The following is a 19,934-nucleotide window of genomic DNA, read 5'->3' as shown; positions in this document are numbered from 1 at the left end:
GCATGAGAGTAGAGAGACATAAAACAAAAATGAAAATACACTTTTGGCCGATATCACATCGTGATGCATATGCAAAACCAAAACGCCATGAGAGAACTGCAGTTCTCTTCAAAACGGCGGAAGACCCAACTCACTCACCCACTTACTCAAACCCAAAAGTTGCTGTTGCCACTTTAAAACCATGGCGTGTGACATCAGAGTACTACTAAGCTGAAAAAAGCAGCATCTCATCTATAAAGCCAAGGGCTTGGTGTCGCTTATTTTTTCTTACCCTGACAATTATTGGGAGGGTATCCAAACTGCCTGAAATTACCCCGACAATTATTTGAAGGGTATCCAAACTGCCTGAAACTACCCCGACAATTATTTGAAGGGTATCCAAACTGCCTGAAATTACCCCGACAATTATTGGGAGGGTATCCAACCTGTCTGAAATAACGCTGACAATGTTTGGAAGGGTATCCAAACTGCCTGAAATTACCCCGACAATTATTTGAAGGGTATCCAAACTGCCTGAAATTACCCCGACAATTATTGGGAGGGTATCCAAACTGCCTGAAATAACGCTGACAATGTTTGGAAGGGTATCCACACTGCTTATAGTTACCCTGACAATTATGCACAAAGATTTAGAGTGACAAAAACTATCCACCTAACCAGAGTCAAAACTAACACCTACTAAATACAACTGTTTTATTCCCTCAAAACAAATATGGCCCTCAATTAACTAGAATGCCATAACTATACAATTTGTTTTTTAAATAACTCCTGCAAATAAATAAGGCATGAGAGTAGAGAGACATAAAACAAAAATGAAAATACACTTTTGGCCGATATCACATCGTGATGCATATGCAAAACCAAAACGCCATGAGAGAACTGCAGTTCTCTTCAAAACGGCGGAAGACCCAACTCACTCACCCACTTACTCAAACCCAAAAGTTGCTGTTGCCACTTTAAAACCATGGCGTGTGACATCAGAGTACTACTAAGCTGAAAAAAGCAGCATCTCATCTATAAAGCCAAGGGCTTGGTGTCGCTTATTTTTTCTTGGCATGTGGTAGCAATTCAATAACGAATGAATGTTATCCGATCTGGGTGGATTTTACAATTTTAGTATTGCACGGGACTCACGTGCATCGGATTACCATGGCCGTTGCCGTAATGCGTTTGGGCGATCGGTTTTATTGTCATCTGCTTTGGGGGTTTTGATCATCAAATTTCGTATTAGTATCCATACTTCCTGAAATTACCCTGACAATTATTGGGAGGGTATCCATACTGCCTGAAATTACCATGACAATTATTTGGTGGGTATCCATACTGCCTGAAATTACCCTGACAATTATTGGAAGGGTATCCAAACTGCCTGAAATTACCCCGACAATGTTTGGAAGGGTATCCATACTGCCTGAAATTACCATGACAGTTATTGGAAGGGTATCAAGACTGCCTGAAATTACCTTGACAATAATTGGAAGGGTATCCAAACTGCCTGAAATTACCCTGACAATTATTGGAAGGGTATCCAAACTGCCTAAAATTACCATGACAGTTATTGGAAGGGTATCCAGACTGCTTGAAATTACCTTGACAATAATTGGAAGGGTATCCAAACTGTCTGAAATTACCCCAACAATTATTGGGAGGGTATCCAGACTGCCTGAAATTACCTCGACAATTATTGGGAGGGTATCCATACTGCCTGAAATTACCCCGACAATTATTGGGAGGGTATCCATACTGCCTGAAATTACCCTGACAATGTTTGGAAGGGTATCCAAACTGCCTGAAATTATGCTGACAATTATTCGAAGGGTATCCAAACTGCCTGAAATTACCCCGACAATTTTAGGAGGGTATCCAAACTACCTGAAATTACCCTGACAATTATTGGAAGGGTATCCAAACTGCCTGAAATTACCCCGACAATTATTGGGAGGGTATCCAGACTGCCTGAAATTACCCCAACAATTATTGGGAGGGTATCCAGACTACCTGAAATTACCCCGACAATTATTGGGAGGGTATCCATACTGCCTGAAATTACCCAGACAATTATTGGGAGGGTATCCATACTGCCTGAAATTACCCTGACAATGTTTGGAAGGGTATCCAAACTGCCTGAAATTATGCTGACAATTATTCGAAGGGTATCCAAACTGGCTGAAATTACCCCGACAATTTTAGGAGGGTATCCAAACTGCCTGAAATTACCCTGACAATTATTGGAAGGGTATCCAAACTGCCTGAAATTACCCCGACAATTATTGGAAGGGTATCCAAACTGCCTGAAATTACCCCGACAATTATTGGGAGGGTATCCAGACTGCCTGAAATTACCCCGACAATTATTGGGAGGGTATCCAAAATGCCTGTAATTACCCCGACAATTATTGGGAGGGTATCCATACTGCCTGAAATTACCCTGACAATGTTTGGAAGGGTATCCAAACTGCCTGAAATTATGCTGACAATTATTCGAAGGGTATCCAAACTGCCTGAAATTACCGAGACAATTTTAGGAGGGTATCCAAACTACCTGAAATTACCCCGACAATTATTTGAAGGGTATCCAAACTGCCTGAAATTACCCCGACAATTATTGGGAGGGTATCCAAACTGCCTGAAATTACCCCGACAATTATTGGGAGGGTATCCAAACTGCCTGAAATAACGCTGACAATGTTTGGAAGGGTATCCACACTGCTTATAGTTACCCTGACAATTATGCACAAAGATTTAGAGTGACAAAAACTATCCACCTAACCAGAGTCAAAACTAACACATACTAAATACAACTGTTTTATTCCCTCAAAACAAATATGGCCCTCAATTAACTAGAATGCCATAACTATACAATTTGTTTTTTAAATAACTCCTGCAAATAAATAAGACAGGAGAGTATGGAGACATGAAACAAAAATGAAAATACACTTTTGGCCGATATCACATCGTGATGCATATGCAAAACCAAAATGCCATGAGAGAACTGCAGTTCTCTTCAAAACGGCGGAAGACCCAACTCACTCACCCACTTACTCAAACCCAAAAGTTGCTGTTGCGTCCATGGCGTGTGACATCAGAGTACTACTAAGCTAAAAAAAAAAACAGCATCTCATCTTTTAAGCCCAAGTGCATTACATCACATTATACATGACACAAGTGCGAGACATAATCTCTTTGTATTTACATAAATAACAATCTTTAAGCCGTGTTAATACATTTCAACTGACAGAATATGTGCAAAGGTGTATGGCACCAAGACCACGTGTGTGTGGGGGGGGGTGGGGTTGGGGGGTGGGTGGGTGGGGGGGTGGGGGTGGGGTGGGGTGGGGGGGGGGGGGGGGGATTTGGGTATGTGGGTGGGTGTGTGTGTGTGTGTGTGAGATCTTCATTGCCTCCAAAACAGCATCACTTCTTCCACATGTCCTGGCACATTCCCTGTCGTTAAGGAAAACTCCATCCACGATAAGTTGGGTATCTAAGATACGATATGGGCCGAGTTATTATTTGAAGCTTGTCTATATTTCATTTCACAGCAGTCTTGGATCCGGACTCAAATCGATACGAGCTTCTATTAGAGAATTTGCGGTATCCTAGTTTAAAGCGAAACAACCACCAGTTAACGAATGCACGATAACTATACTACTGTATAGTCCTTTGAAATCATAGGAAGAAACGTACTCCAATAATCTTCTCCTTCTCGGTATTCAGGGTAACGCTTTCGGCAAAGCATCATTGTTTCCATGTCTTGTTGAGAGCTGTATTTACCTGGTCCCAGATACTCATCCAGTCTGTTTCAACTGTGACGTAGCAATCTATCACAGCCTTTGCTCGACACACACTGGTTGATGTTCTAACTGTAATCCCCTGCAGGATACCCTAGATATAAGCAGTTGAAGACAGCACAGGCCCCAGCGAAGATCAGGAACATGAAGAGGTTCATTCTACCGGCGTTGGTGTACCACGGGTACCTGTGGCGATCTTTCAGGAAAGCTTCACAGAGCATCGCACCTGCACAGGATATTTGAAATGGGTATAAATCAATGGGATCTCGTAGTCACACAGGACTTAGGTAAATGGGATTTAATTCAATGGTCTTCACATCGTACCTCCACATGACATGGGAAATGAGATTCAATCAAATGATATTCATATTGCATCTTGACATGGCATGGGCAATTGGATTAAATAAAATGGCATTCACATCGCACCTACATATGACACGGGAAATAGGGTTTAATCAAAATTATATTCACATCGCACCTCCACATGAAAGGGAAATGAGATTCAATCAAATGATATTCACATATCACCTCCACATGACATAGGAAATGGATTTAAACAAATGATATTCACATCTCACCTACATATGACATGAGAAATGAGATTCAATCAAATGATATTCACATATCACCTCCAAATGATATAGGAAATGGATTTAATTAAATGATATACACATCGCACCTCCACATGACATGGGAAATGGGGTTTGATCAAATAGTATTCATGTGACACCTCCATATGACAGGAGAAATAATCAAATGAGTATTTATGAACTCGAGTTCTAAAATAGAACCACACGTGGTAGATTTGAACATTAAAACCACAAGTTAACGTTTATGAAATCATCCAATGGGTAATCAGGAAATCTAGAGCAATTATTATTAAGAGTCGTTTTGTCGTATTGAAATTTGCCACAGCCCAAAACGACTCGGTCGACACAAGATACTATTTAATTTCCCTGACATCGCAATAAATAACAAGATGGCATACACTATTGGTTGAATTTGAGGAAATTGTGTTCATGATTATAAGTTGAGTTTTGTCATTAACGTGTGCTGTGCACCTTATGCCTTGTGTCTGTATTTAAGGTGAACAAATAGATCGACAGACAATAATTCGTTATTCAGACTTTGTTACTCACGTTTATGTGAAAACATATCGTAAAGAAGTCAGTACATAGTTCTAATTAGTACGTTATATCCATCTTCGATATAACCTTATTCTGCATGTATGGCGATCGGTTAAGACTTGTCTTGCAATGGGGGAACCACCCAACAAACTGAACATCAAACATGAACAGACGGCTCGTGAGCACACTTGCACAAAACAACCTTAGCTCTAAGACTATCGTAAGCCTATGTAAATGGGAGTTAAGATCATCTTAGCACTAAGATCGCTTTGTGCAAGTGGGCCCAGGTGTGTACGGGATACAGCAAATGTACGGCCCCTTACGGAAAAGTACTAAATATATTATGCTGTTTATGGACCGACCCGCGAGAATTCCTCCTCCGAAGTGGCCTATCCCCATGTTGACGATGTCATCAGCGAAGAATCTCCTGTACAACGCAAGGCTGATCTGTATGATCCCTGAAATACATACAAACTGGGATCAGTGAATGTTGTGTCATGCCGCAGTTATATTACAATTTCAACACCGTTGGAGGAGAGAGGGGCTACAATTGATGCAAAACCAGATATTATTTTAAGTAACACTATAGGCCAAAATATAATTTACGAAACACACATTGCAACATTGCAACAATGCAATGTTTGTGGCATACAATTTTCCTGACAATATGTAGCGTAATGTGTTCTTAAAGAAACCCCCCAACCGCTGGCCATCCCCCTGTATTAACACGATGTATACTGTTTCACATAACATGATCTAGTAGTGCTACAGAACGGACATGAAGTCTGCATACCCAGTAGGACAATGACCACCATCCGAAAAAGAGGGTGACAAAATATCCTCTTCATGGGGCTGTCATCGGCCTTCTTCAGCTCCTTCCAATTCTGTAGTTAAGAAGAAGAAGTACAATTTGAACAACAGGGCATCGTTGCACAAACAGCCTTAACAGTCCAGCGTGTTTAAAATGTTAGTTAGGATAATCGCAGCTCTTGGGTCACTCCCCATCAATATTACAGCTGTATCAAGGCTTGAAGGGGTCGGTTGGACATTAACGAAGGGCTGCACTCATTGCTTCTTTGCAGGGAATCAAAATCGGGACTATTAACGTGATAAGCGAAAGCTTTTTTTTATTAACAAGAAAGCTGTCCGCCACCTCCATCTAAAATAGGTCAAATAGGTTGGTTGGTTGGTTGTTTAACGCCGCACTCAGCAATATTCCAGGTATATGGCGGCGGTCTGTAAATAATCGACTCTGGACAAGACAATCCAGTGATTGACATCATGAGCATCGATCTACGTAATTGGGATCGATGACATGCATCAACCAAGTCAACGAGCCTGACCACCCGATCCCGTTAGTCGCCTTTTACGACAAGCGTAGTCACCTTTTACGGCAAGCATTGGTTGCTGAAGACCTATTCTACCCCGGAATCTTCACGGGTCAGGGCCAATAGGAATAGAAGGGATGTTACAAGACTTTGTGTGTAAATCAATTGTCAAGACATGAATGTGGGGCTGGCATTATGTCTTGTTGCTAAAAGTTAACATATGTTCTATTTCTGTGGAACAATATATATGTACCGGCGTCTATGGTTCGTTGTGATTTACATGCACACTTTTATTCAATGATATCCTGTTGTGAAAGATGATTATTAGCAGTGTCTCTAGCACTTATCAATCCAAAGGGGATTGCGGGTTAGAATTGGTCCCAAGCAACCTATGCTGTTCGTAAGAGGCTGACTTGGTTGATAGAGGGTCATCGTACCCCGATAGTGTGGATATTTCGTCACACTATTCATCACTGGATTGATTGTCTGGTCCAGATTCGTTTTGTTTGTTTGTTGTTTAACGCCGCACTCAACAATATTCCAACTATATGACGGTGGTCTGTAAATAATCGAGTCTGGACCAGACAATCCAGTGATTGACATCATGAGCGTCGGTCCACGCAATAAGGATACGATGACATGCGTCAACCAAGTCAGCGAGCCTGACCACCCGATCCCGTTAGTCGCCTTTTACAGCAAGCATGGGTTGCTGGTGACCTGTTCTACCCCGGATCATGACGGGTTCGATTATGTACAGATCCGGGTTACAATAGGTCATCAGTAACCCATTAGGCTACATGTTTGTCGCGAGGCGACTAACGGAATCGGATGGTCAGGATCGACTGCTTCGTTTCCCAATTGCGTGGATCGATGCTCAGGAAGTGAACAACTGGATTGTCTGGTCAAGACTCTTATTTATAGACCACCGTTTATAGTTGGAATATTGCTGAGTGCGGCGTTAAACAACAACGAAATGAACACACATACAATAATGTGTGGAATACCGAAAATCTAAAGAAGACTGAAAGCAGGAATGTCTGAGTAGGACATATGGAAACATTTCTGAGAGGAGTCGTACTTACGTATATCATTGCCCCAAAGTGAGCAGCTAAGATGCAGTATGTGCCCCCACTGCCTCCGACCAATGACGTCTTATGGTCACTGATGGAGTGCAGCAATGAACCTGGAACACGCACGCAGAAAGGATAAGAAGCAAACACAGCAAAACATATCAAATACAATTAAAAAGAAATTAGGCTCCGGCCGAAAGTGCAGTCCTAGCAATTTTGATTCAAGTTAAAACAACAATTTGGATCTAAACACAAACAATGGTGTATGGTTTGTTTGTTTGTTTGTTGTTAACGCCACACTCAGTAATGTTCCAGCTATAAACGGTGGTCTGTTAATAAGATTCTTGACCAGACAATCCAGTTGATTCACTTCCTGAGCATCGATCCACGCAATTGGGAAACGAAGCAGTCGATCCTGACCATCCGATTCCGTTAGTCGCCTCGCGACAAGCATGTAGCCTAATGGGTAACTGATGACCTATTGTAACCCGGATCTTCACGGGTTTCTATGGTTACCTGAATTCCACAGAGACAAAGCCTCATTGTATTTATTATGACGACCAGAATTAGACTGGAATCCCCTTTTTATTCCCACCTAATCTCCATTTTGTGCCCACCAGATCCCCATTTTGTCACCTCGTGTTACTGAAACAAGCACACCCACCTGACATGACGCCGATGATGTACAGTATGGCGATTCTCCAGAACGAGAAGACGATCTCCAACGGGAAACAGATGAGGATTTGAAGTATGACGGTTAACAGAAGATCCACGTATCTGGCAAACAAAACAGACTCGATAATCACGATCATAGGTTTCTGGCACGCACAAGGAATCCATTAACTTTGCAGCTGTGGTCTGTGTCGATCTGCATGTGTGTTTGGCATTGCCCCCTTTAGCCATCACGGCTCGGACGGTCGGTATACAAACCAACAGAGAGTTTACCGTTTTAGCTCTGAATCAAAACTTTTGTGCACCCCAGGGAATTTTGGCACCCTTAGGAATGAATCTCGAACATTTCTTTTCTTAATCGACAACTTTGTTAAATTGGATGGGACCATCTTCCCGAGACAAGAGAGTTAACTGACAGTAAAAGTCTAGTTTCCGCCCGAGGCAAGAGTGTTAACTGACAGTAAAAGTCCAGTTTCCGCCCGAGGCAAGAGAGTTAACTGACTGTAAAAGTCCAGTTTCCGCCCGAGGCAAGAGAGTTAACTGACTGTAAAAGTCCAGTTTCTGCCCTTGCCGAACTAGGCTGGTATTATTGAGTTACATTTTGGCTGGACTAACGAGTCTATGCATAGTCCAATCAAAATTGCGCAACGAAATCGAAATCCTGTTCGTAAACTGTGTTGCAGATTTGGGTCGATTGCAGGATTTGCAAAACATGAGCACCGCCAACTCGTTGTCAACACAAATCTTTTTCATGTTTTTAATCAAGGTGCTCACATGATTTGAAGCACTTCGCGATGTAAAACCCATTTTATCACAATATAGATCGTCTTGACTGGGCGCCGCCATTTTGTTTAAAGCAAATGCAAGGGATGCGAGAGGTGGAACCTGATTGGTCAATAACCCAGGCATAGAAGGTACATAACTCGTAATAGCCACTGGTGGCGCTACGATCGAGCCCAGGAATTCCAGCCTAGTTCGGCAAGGGTGGAAACTGGACTTTTACAGTCAGTTAACTCCATTGACTCGGGAAGATGGGATGGGACAGAAGGAGAGTTTAGTCAATGAGAACAGAACAAAGCCTCTGAATGTTGTAACTTATGAACATGACTGAATTCTTATGGACATGATGGTCGAGTATGGACACTTCGTGTGATTTACGAGGGGCGGTCGGGTAGCCTAGTGGTTAAAGCGTTCGTTCGTCACGCCGACGACCCGGGTTCGATTCCAGACATGGGTACAATGTGTGAAGCCCGACGTGATATTGCTGGAATATTGCTAACAGCGGCGTAAAACCATACTCACTCACTCGTGTGATTTATGGGCCTTTGCAATTACAAAACGATGCTTTAACCATCAGACTACCCCACCGCCCTCGTCATCTGGAAGCATTTCATAACATACAGTTCAATGCATCTCTCATATTTTAATTAATGCTACTCAAGAACAGCCATTAAACCTGAGCTTACCCCTGGTGTAGGAAGGTGTAGCTGATGAACCTCCACACTTCGTATCTGCGGGCGGGGTTGTAGATGAGGGGGCTGTCGATGGGGACGCCGTCCATGGCCGTCACTGGCGTCGTCTGCTCACTTGCGTAGACAGCGTAGACGATAATCTGCGGAGGATGAACGTTCTGCGCTACAGTTAATGTGTTGTGTGTGACGCCGCTCTAAGAAATGTACGAGTCATGTCAAAGCGGGTCTTGGCTATATCAATACACATAGATCTCTCTATTCTTTACACTGCTAGGTAATGTTCTGGGTTCAAAATTACCGTTTCGATCACAGGACAGCACATCCTTTTCGTCCACATTACCTGAGTGAGTGAGTATGGTTTTACGCCGCTTTTAGCAATATATTCCAGCAATATCACGGCGGGGGACACCAGTGTGGGCTTCACACATTGTACCCATGTCGGGAATCGAACCCGGGTTTTCGTCGTGACGAGCTAACGCTTTAACCACTAGGCTACCCGACCGCCCCCAGAAGAAGAAGCAGAAGAGGAAGAAGAAAAAGAAGGAGAAGCAAAAGGGGAAGAAGAAGAAGAAGCAGAGGACGAAGAAGAAGAAGCAGGAGAAAAAGCAGAAGAAGACGCGGGAGAAGAAGAAGAAGAAGCAGAAGAAGAAGAAGAAGAAGGGTTATCGCAAAAAGGGTAAGCATGCCCTGCTCTATCGGCAAGGTGCTCACTGCATATGAAGAAATGAATGCATCACCCACCTGCGCTACAGTGATCAGCAAGATGAAGAAAGGTGGGGGGAGCCAGGAGAATCCAGAAGAAAACTCCAAAAGGTCCTGTGGATCCGTGGTGTTGCGGCAGACGTCGTACAATATGCTCACGTCGTTGAGGTCCTCGCTGGCGCCGTCGTCGGAGTTATCTAATCTGTCCCCATCTGCTTCCTCTCCCGTTACCTAGAAACAGAATGTGTAAAGGTATCTTTCAGTCAGAGGTCACCACTACTTTCATCATGCGAGGAACAAGACTAAATTTCAGCATGCCAAGAGCAAGACTAAAAATCAGCATGCAAAGAACAAGACTTAATTTCAGAAAGTAGGAACAAGACTTAATTACAGAATGCCAAGAACAAGACTAAATTTCAGCATGCCAGGAACAAGACTAAATTTCAGCCTGCCTTAAACAAAACAACATTTCACGTGCCAGGAACAAGACTAAATTTTAGCATGCCAAGAAAAAGACTTGATTTGAACATGCCAGGAACAAGGCTAAATTTCAGTATGTCAGAAACAAGATTACATTTCCACATGCAAAAAACAAATAATTTCAACATGCCAGAAACAAAACTAAATTGCATCATTCGTTTCAAGAGTCGATACTGCTCTTTTGTTAAATGTATATGGTGTATATACCAAAGTGATGAGCCTGACCGGCGTCAGTCATTGAGGATTTGTATTCTCGAGGAGTTACTCACAAGTCTGACGAAGGCCACGTAGCTGATGGATTTGCTGGGGTTGTAGTCGACGAGATCCATAACGGCATACAACTTGTCACGTGGTAGGAGGCGTCTGTAGGTGTCGTCCAGAAGATGTTGTCGCAACTCATTGTTGGTAATCTGCTCACCGCCGTATACGAACTACAATAACAGTTGTACTGTAAGTAAACGTTTTATTTACACGTTATCTTATCGAATTATAATTCATGTGACGAATGTTGTAGGTATAAATAGGTACAGCGCCTATATATTTCATACCACAATACTGGTCAATATACGTCACTGAATGTTGTTTAACGCCACAGTCAGTAATAGTGCAGCTATATCACAGCAGCCTGTAAACAATCGAGTCTGGACCAGGTAAACCGGTGACTGATAACATGATCACCACTCCACGTCACTGGGGTTAGATGATACACAGTCTGCTAAGTCCCAGAGCCTATCAAAGTCCGGATTCACGGGTGTCCGCTGTACATACTGATGTTTGTTTGTTGTATAACGCCACACTCAGCAATATTTCAGCTATATGACGGCGGTCGTAGATAATCGAGTCTGGACCAGACAATACAGTGATTCACATCATGAACATCGATCCACCAATTGGGATACGATGACATGCATCAGCCAAGTCAGCGAGCCTGACCATCTTATTCCGTTAGTCGCCTCTTACGACAAGCATAGTCGCCTTTTACGGCAAGGATGGGTTGCTGAAGACCTGTTGTACCCCAGATCTTCACGGGTCTTACATACTGCTGTAAATTACTGCCTCCTCCTTTTACAAGATTATTTACAGATGAGATGTAAAAGCTTCATACTCACCCCTTGAAAGAGTGGTCTGAAGTGCTGAAATGAAAATCGACAGTTCTTGTAGTAATTTAGATCTCAGTATATACACAAAGTACGCTTTATTTAATAATCCTTCAAACGTTTAACATGTAATTGTATTTCTTGTGAAAACGCTGATGACTAGACTGAAGATACAGCGTGGAGAAATAATTCACTTAAGTCAACAATTCTAACATTTATTCCAGACGTGTTTGAAAAAGAAACTGGTTTGAATCACATTATAAACTTTGGGGATTTGAGTTTCAACGCTGCTTTGAAAGGTACATCAGTTCTTTCTTGTCGGGGTAGTTTGATGTGGATGGAAAGGCGAAGGTCCATTTTTACCACTCAGGCGAAATATACAACGTCAACGACAGAGAATCACCATCCTCGATTATGTGTCGAAACGGATTCCATTGGGCTTCAAAGACAAATTAGTGGGGACAATTATGGGAATGATCTCTGCAAATCAGTGATGCCATCAGCACGGTAGGGTACTGACAAACTGAGGCTCAGTGTCGGGTAAGTCGAAGCCACGGGTCTTCTTTGATCACTGTCAACCATGCCCTCGGATTTTAAGGATAATCAAATGTGATATTGATAGTCTGAATGGTTGAAAATCTTTGTTTGTTGTTTAACACCGCACTCAGCAATATTCCATCTATATGACTTTGGTCTGTAAATAATCGAGTCTGGACCAGATTATCCAGTGATCGATATCATGAGCATCGATCCACGCAATTGGGATATGATGACATGCATCAACCAAGTCAGCGAGTCTGACCATCCGATCCCGTTACGACAAGCATAGTCGTCTCTTATGACCAGTATAGGTTGCTAAAGGCCTATTCTACCCTGGATCGTCACGGGTCGGTTACAACGTGAGACGGAACCACTGAACCATTGTGTACGGAAGGGACAACGTCACCGCATATTGCTACTGTTAGAATCTTACCTCTTCCAGGGTCCTTCTGAGTAGGACGGGGTCTGTAGGCCCCTCTGTGTATGTGCTGGCTCTGCTCGCCCTGCTGGAGCGGGTGGAGTACCCGGCTCGGTGGACGCGGTCACTCTGCCACCCGAGATTCAACCGACCGCCACTGTACATGGTTGCTTAGAGAGTTATGACGATATGATGAAAATCACTTATCAATTAAGTGAGTGTCCTTAGTTGGCCACAACTTATGTTGGTCCTTTCTCAATTCCTCATAGAATGGAAATCTGTAAAACAAAGTGAAATCATCTTGAGAGGTTCCAGTTGTGAATCACGTGGTTCAAGTTGGTCGAGTGTTCATTTTCCATGAAGTCTTCTAGATAATAGTTTTTCGTTATTACACAAATAGTGTAAAACATGTCAGTATATCTCTTTCAAAGAGTTCATATCACTGCTATCACTACTGCATATGTGTGTTAGCATTTCCCCATATGTGTACTAGCATATGTGTGTTAGCATTACCCCATATGTGTGGTATCATATGTGTGTTAGCATTACCCCATATGTGTGGTATCATATGTGTGTTAGCATTACCCCATATGTGTGGTATCATATGTGTACTAGCATTACCCCATATGTGTGGTATCATGTGTGCTAGCATTACCCCATATGTGTGGTATCGTATGTGTACTATTACATGTGTGTTAGCATTGCCCCATATGTGTACTATCATATGTGTATTAACATTACCCCATATGTGTGCTATCATATGTGTGGTATCATATGTGTGGTTCAATATGTGTGGTAGCATTACCCCATATGTGTACTATCATATGTGTGTTAGCATTACCCCATATGTGTACTATCATATGTGTGCTAGCATTTCCCCATATGTGTGGTATCATGTGTGTGGTATCATTACCCCATGTGTGTGATATCATATGTGTGTTAGCATTACCCCATATGTGTACTATCATATGTGTACTAGCATTGCCCCATATGTGTACTTTCATATGTGTGTTAGCATTACCTCATATGTATACTATCATATGTGTGTTAGCATTACCCCATATGTGTGGTATCATATGTGTGTTAGCATTACCCCATATGTATACTATCATATGTGTGTTAGCATTACCCCATATGTGTACTATCATGTGTGTGCTAGCATTACCCCATATGTGTGCTATCATATGTGTACTATCATATGTGTGTTAGCATTGCCCCATATGTGTACTATCATATGTGTGTTAGCATTACCCCATATGTGTACTATCATGTGTGTGTTAGCATTACCCCATATGTGTACTATCATGTGTGTGTTAGCATTACCCCATATGTGTACTATCATATGTGTGTTAGCATTACCCCATTTGTGTGCTATCATGTGTGTGCTAGCATTACCCCATATGTGTACTATCATGTGTGTGCTAGCATTACCCCATATGTGTACTATCATGTGTGTGTTAGCATTGCCCCATATGTGTACTATCATATGTGTGTTAGCATTACCCCATATGTGTACTATCATGTGTGTGCTAGCATTACCCCATATGTGTGCTATCATATGTGTACTATCATGTGTGTGGTATCATATGTGTGCTATCATATGTGTGCTATCATATGTGTACTATCATATGTGTACTATCATATGTGTGTTAGCATTGCCCCATATGTGTACTATCATATGTGTGTTAGCATTACCCCATATGTGTACTATCATATGTGTGTTAGCATTGCCCCATATGTGTACTATCATATGTGTGTTAGCATTACCCCATATGTGTACTATCATATGTGTGTTAGCATTGCCCCATATGTGTACTATCATATGTGTGTTAGCATTACCCCATATGTGTACTATCATGTGTGTGTTGGCATTACCCCATATGTGTACTATCATGTGTGTGGTATCATAAGTGTACTATCATATGTGTGCTATCATATGTGTGCTATCATATGTGTACTATCATATGTGTACTATCATATGTGTGGTATCATATGTGTGCTAGCATTACCCCATATGTGTACTATCATGTGTGTGCTAGCATTACCCCATATGTGTGCTATCATATGTGTACTATCATATGTGTGTTAGCATTGCCCCGTATGTGTGCTATCATATGTGTGGTATCATTACCCCATATGTGTACTATCATGTGTGTGCTAGCATTACCCCATATGTGTACAATCATATGTGTGTTAGCATTACCCCATATGTGTCCTATCATATGTGTATTAACATTACCCTGTATGAACTAGCATATGTGTGTTAGCATTACCCCATATGTGTACTATCATATGTGTGGTATCATTACCCCATGTGTATGGTATCATATGTGTGTTAGCATTACCCCATATGTGTACTATCATATGTGTGTTAACATAACCCCATATGTGTGGTATCATATGTGTGGTGTCATTACCCCATGTGTCTAGTATCATATGTGTGTTAGCATTACCCCATATGTGAACTATCATATGTGTGTTAGCATTACCCCATATGTGAACTATCATATGTGTGTTAGCATTACCCCATATGTGTACTATCATATGTGTGTTAGCATTACCCCATATGTGTACAATCAAATGTGTGTTAACATTACCCCATATGTGTACTATCATATGTGTGTTAGCATTACCCCATATGTGTACTATCATATGTGTGTTAGCATTACCCCATATGTGTACAATCAAATGTGTGTTAGCATTACCCCATATGTATACTATCATATGTGTGTTAGCATTACCCCATATGTGTACTGTCATATGTGTGTTAGCATTACCCCATATGTGTGGTACCATGTGTGTAGTATCATTACCCCATATGTGTACTATCATATGTGTGTTAGCATTACCTCATATGTGTGGTATCATGTGTGTGGTATCATTACCCCATATGTGTGCTATCATATGTGTGTTAACATTACCCCATATGTGTTGTAGTATTGGAGATAACACACTCTCAACACTAAAATAGCTTCGTGAATGAGGGGTACCAGTGGGGGCCGGGGGTTAGAAGAGGTCACCAACAACCTGTGCTTGTCGGGGATAGCAACATGGATCAGGTGGCCATGTTCGCTGACGTGGTTTGTTTGTTTGTTGTTTAACGTCGCATTCAGCAATATTCCACATATATGACGGCGGTCTGTAAAAAATCGAGTCTGGACCAGACAAGCCAGTTATTGACGTCATGTACATTGATCCACGTAATTGGGAAACGATGACATGCATCAACCAAGACAGTGAGCCTGACTACCCGATTCCGTTAGTCGCCTCTTACAACGTGGTTGGTTGCGTCTCATCGCACCCCGACGGTGTGGTGCCTTACTCATAATATCAATCACTGGATTGTCTGCTCCAGACTCGAATATTTACAGGCCGCCGCCATATAGCTGTAAAAGAGCTGGGAGCGGCGTTAAAACAACAACATGTGTGAATTAAGGTCCAAAACAATATTTACATTGACCAGGAGCCATCAATCTTATGAAATATTTCCGTTATGGTCGAGCCATCCCCGTTCTAAATACATCACAACTTCGTGTGTGCGCCATACCGCTGTATCCTAGATCTGAGATGGATCCCACCCTTATCCTTTTATTATATCGAGCCCGTTCTGTCAGCACTGTAAACTGGGTGTGTCACGATTTGATGTGTGCCTATTCATACAGGGATCTCGGCCACGACCTTACCTCGACTAACAAAACAACATTGCCGATTATAAATAGTATATTTCGTTTCGTCACGCCTCGGTTAATGTAAGCATATTGTACAGGTAGGTGCGGAACTTCAGTGTAAGGCGTGTTTAACATGGTCGGTATGGACAACCATGGCTGCATTGATGTAAGGGCTGGCTTTGTTGTGTTTTCTCATGGGGTGATAGAATATGTGCGTCGACATATGTATTACGTAATATACTCATTTAAAGGGCAAGTTCACACGGAAATGAACCAATTTTTCTTGTACTTTTTCCACATTAAAAGTGTTAACAAACAAGTGTCATAGACAAAAATATAAAAACATCATATTTAATTAACATATTTTTTGCATTAAAACGATTTATATTTTTCACATTTACCAAGTGTTCTATTTCCATAACAAAAACACCATGGCTTATGCCCCTTGCAATATGACGTCATTGGTGCCAATTGATAAACATTATGACGTCATCATGCTTTGTTAGAGCCGCTTCACGTGGTGTAGGTACAGTTTTGTGATTCTAGCGTCTCAGATGCCAGCCAGAATTGTGTTATGCTGAGTCACCACTGCGCCGGAGTGTGTCGTAGACCATGTTGTTTTACCGCAAACTGGTCCTTGATATCTTTTGCGTTGAGAATAGACAGGGACCCAGTTGAATTGGCACCAATTACGTCATAATCTAAGGGGGATAACTCAGGCCTATTTCGCTCGTAAAACGAAGGCCTCATAACGGCATATCATTTTAACACTATTGTGAGCTTCCTACTTTCACTGTGAAAAAAATGAGTGTATATTTTCAAACACAGATACTAACTAATTCTAAAATTGCGTTTTGTTTAGAAAAAGAAAGAAAGTGATTTTTGCGTGTACACTTCCCCTTTAACTACACGTATATGTATAACTCTTAAAACGCGGGTCAACATTTAAACATTTAAACAATCATACATTCAAACTTTAAAGGTGATCGCGTTCACTAACAGTAAAGACCTGTTACAACAGTATGAACAACTGAACAACATTCACGGTTACTAAACGATAGTTGCCGAAACGCACCCTTCTACACAAGGCTGTATACAAGAACAAACGATTAAACATGTCACAAAAATAACACAATGTGTGTCAAACATGCTTGAAAGAAGCTCCCACTATACAGTCTTTGATTGCTTATAATGGCTGCTTTGGGTTTGTTCAGATTTTTGTATGCTGTGGGAACTTTCTCAAAATTATAATTTCTACAACACTGTGACTTTAGATTTACCATCGCATGTTAAAGAAATACATAACCAAGTGGAAATACCAATACGGTGAGACCTAGTTAGTCACGACACCGCTAAAACGGACATACCACTTTCCAATTACTGCAGGATTAACGGTGTTTCGCTGTACTTGATTACACAGTGAAACCGCATTAATCAGGACCTCGTTTATCCGGAAACACCCTACACTGGACGTTTACCTCTGGGAACGTTTACGTGTATACAAAGTGACATTACCCATAACAACGATTCGTTATACCGGAAAATGTTTAATCCGACGATTGTCAACGAGAAACTGTCCGGATTAACAAATTCCGGATTCAAGGTTGGCGTGGAATAATAAAACGTCGCGTTGTCCTCCTAACTGACGCCATATTAATTTCTGCTGACAGCAAAACAAAGGTCTACACGTTGTTGTTGTTGTTGTTGTTGTTATCTGTATACAAATTCCGATATGAATTGACAAACAATGCCTCTTACGCTAAACAAGTCACGATGTGCAAAATGACATCCATTCATTGCACCACTATTTGTCAGTTGGAAGTGTATTTCATTGAGAAAATCAAATCCTGCTGTCACAACTTTGTAAACAAAAGTATAGGCATGTTTTCAGAGGTATCAAATTGGACCAGATTTGAGACGAAACGAAAACCTTTAATCAACGTGTATATCCTTGAGAAATCTAACCCTGCTGTCACAACTTTAACCATAAAAAAATATAGGCATGTTTTCAAAGGTCATAAATCGGACCAGATTTGAGACGAAACGAAAACCTTTAATCAACGTGTATATCATTGAGAAATCTAACCCTGCTGTCACAACTTTAACCATAAAAAAATATAGGCATGTTTTCAAAGGTCATAAATCGGACCAGTTTTCAGACGAAACGAAAACCTTTAATCAACGTGTATATCACTGAGAAATCTAACCCTGCTGTCACAACTTTAACCATAAAAAAATATAGGCATGTTTTCAAATGTCATAAATCGGACCAGTTTTCAGACGAAACGAAAACCTTTAATCAACGTGTATATCGTTCAAGAAATCTAACCCTGCCGTCACAACTTTCAACATGAATAAAAAAAATAGGCCCACCTGCAGTGTATATCATTCGGGAAATCTAAACTTGCTTACAAATAAAAATATTGATGACATATATAGGCATGTGTGGATAGATTATAAACTCATACCAGATCCCTGCGGTTCTGATACATGTTGCGTATATCATTCAAGAAATCAAAGCCTGTTGTCACACATAGATATCCTTGCGAGGTAATGATTAATCAGATGCAACTATTTGATACTCAAGCGACACTACATTCTTCGCGATCTCTAACATACACTTTCTAAATAGTAGATGGTAATATGATCATTAAAACGAAAGAGAAGAGTTCGTCATACCTGAGTTCCCGATAATTGACAGTATCATGTCTACCCGAACACCAACAGCAGGGTAGGAAGCCTAGTCACGTGACAGCTATAGCGGTTTTTACGTACCCGTAAGGCGAGGTGATCACAATAACGGCCACAGCTGAATAGCCTTGCTGTACGGGTACAGGGAGGCGCCCTGCCTATACAATACCTGGGCCAGATTGACTTGACTTAGACGTCTATTCACTCGATATACATAGTGCATGATGCGTTATAACGGGGTAGGAGTAGTGTTACCGTGGTTGCGGTAATAGGGCTTCCCAGACAACATACAATGCATGTGTCATACAGTAGTCACACAGAAGCCACACCCGTTTTCACTCAATCAACTAAGGATATGACGACCTCAAAGGAAACTTTAGATCGGTTTGTTATATCGAAATTATCTGTTGACGTCTACAATAATTCATTACCTTGCATATTGTTATTAATTTAGTGAGCGAGTATTGTTTTACGCCGCCTTTACCATTAGGTGGCGGCAGGAAATGTGCTTCAACCATGTGGGGAATCGAACACGGGCCTTTTAACCACTAGGCACCCTGCCGCCTTGTAACCTACAAACTAACATTACGCTTTATCCGATTTATAGACAGAGCTGACTATTATTATTATTATTCCTGCCAGGGGGCCGCCTCCGTGGTGTAGTGGTCGAGCGTCCGCCCGGAGAGGGGGAAGATCGGGGTTCGATCCCCGGCCGTGTCATACCTAAAGACGTTAAAACAAGGGCTGGTTGGCTTGGAGTCAGTATGCTGTGTCTGAGTGGGTTATTCATGTTAAACGGAGTAATGGTATCTCAGCACTATAAAATCGGCATGAGTCCGGACTAGTACAAGCACACACACACACACACACACACACAC

General features: G+C 41.7%; 1 protein-coding gene across 2 annotated transcripts; it reads right to left on the bottom strand.

Annotated features, from left to right (window-relative positions):
• Positions 1–3,424: 3,424 nt before the first annotated feature.
• On the bottom strand, positions 3,425–19,267 carry LOC124139302 (rhomboid-related protein 2-like). 2 transcript variants are annotated; one of them, XM_046506266.2, is made up of 11 exons: positions 19,141–19,267; positions 12,713–12,975; positions 11,752–11,775; positions 10,912–11,073; positions 10,202–10,393; positions 9,455–9,600; positions 7,981–8,093; positions 7,329–7,429; positions 5,712–5,802; positions 5,281–5,376; positions 3,425–4,017 (listed from the first exon to the last, which is right to left on the bottom strand). In XM_046506266.2, exons 2-11 carry the CDS (start codon positions 12,860–12,862, stop codon positions 3,860–3,862), a joined length of 1,233 nt encoding a protein of 410 aa, XP_046362222.2. In that variant the 5' UTR covers positions 12,863–12,975; positions 19,141–19,267; the 3' UTR covers positions 3,425–3,859. The 2 variants fall into 2 exon arrangements, with proteins under 2 accessions (XP_046362222.2, XP_046362221.2); XM_046506265.2 differs by having other exon boundaries at positions 19,045–19,218.
• Positions 19,268–19,934: the final 667 nt, after the last annotated feature.

Source organism: Haliotis rufescens, unplaced genomic scaffold, assembly GCF_023055435.1.
Source record: "Haliotis rufescens isolate VD_foot unplaced genomic scaffold, xgHalRufe1.0.p SCAF_8, whole genome shotgun sequence".
NCBI lineage: Eukaryota > Metazoa > Mollusca > Gastropoda > Lepetellida > Haliotidae > Haliotis > Haliotis rufescens.
Note: the sequence above shows the minus strand (reverse complement) of the source record. Positions and strands in the feature narration are given on the sequence as shown.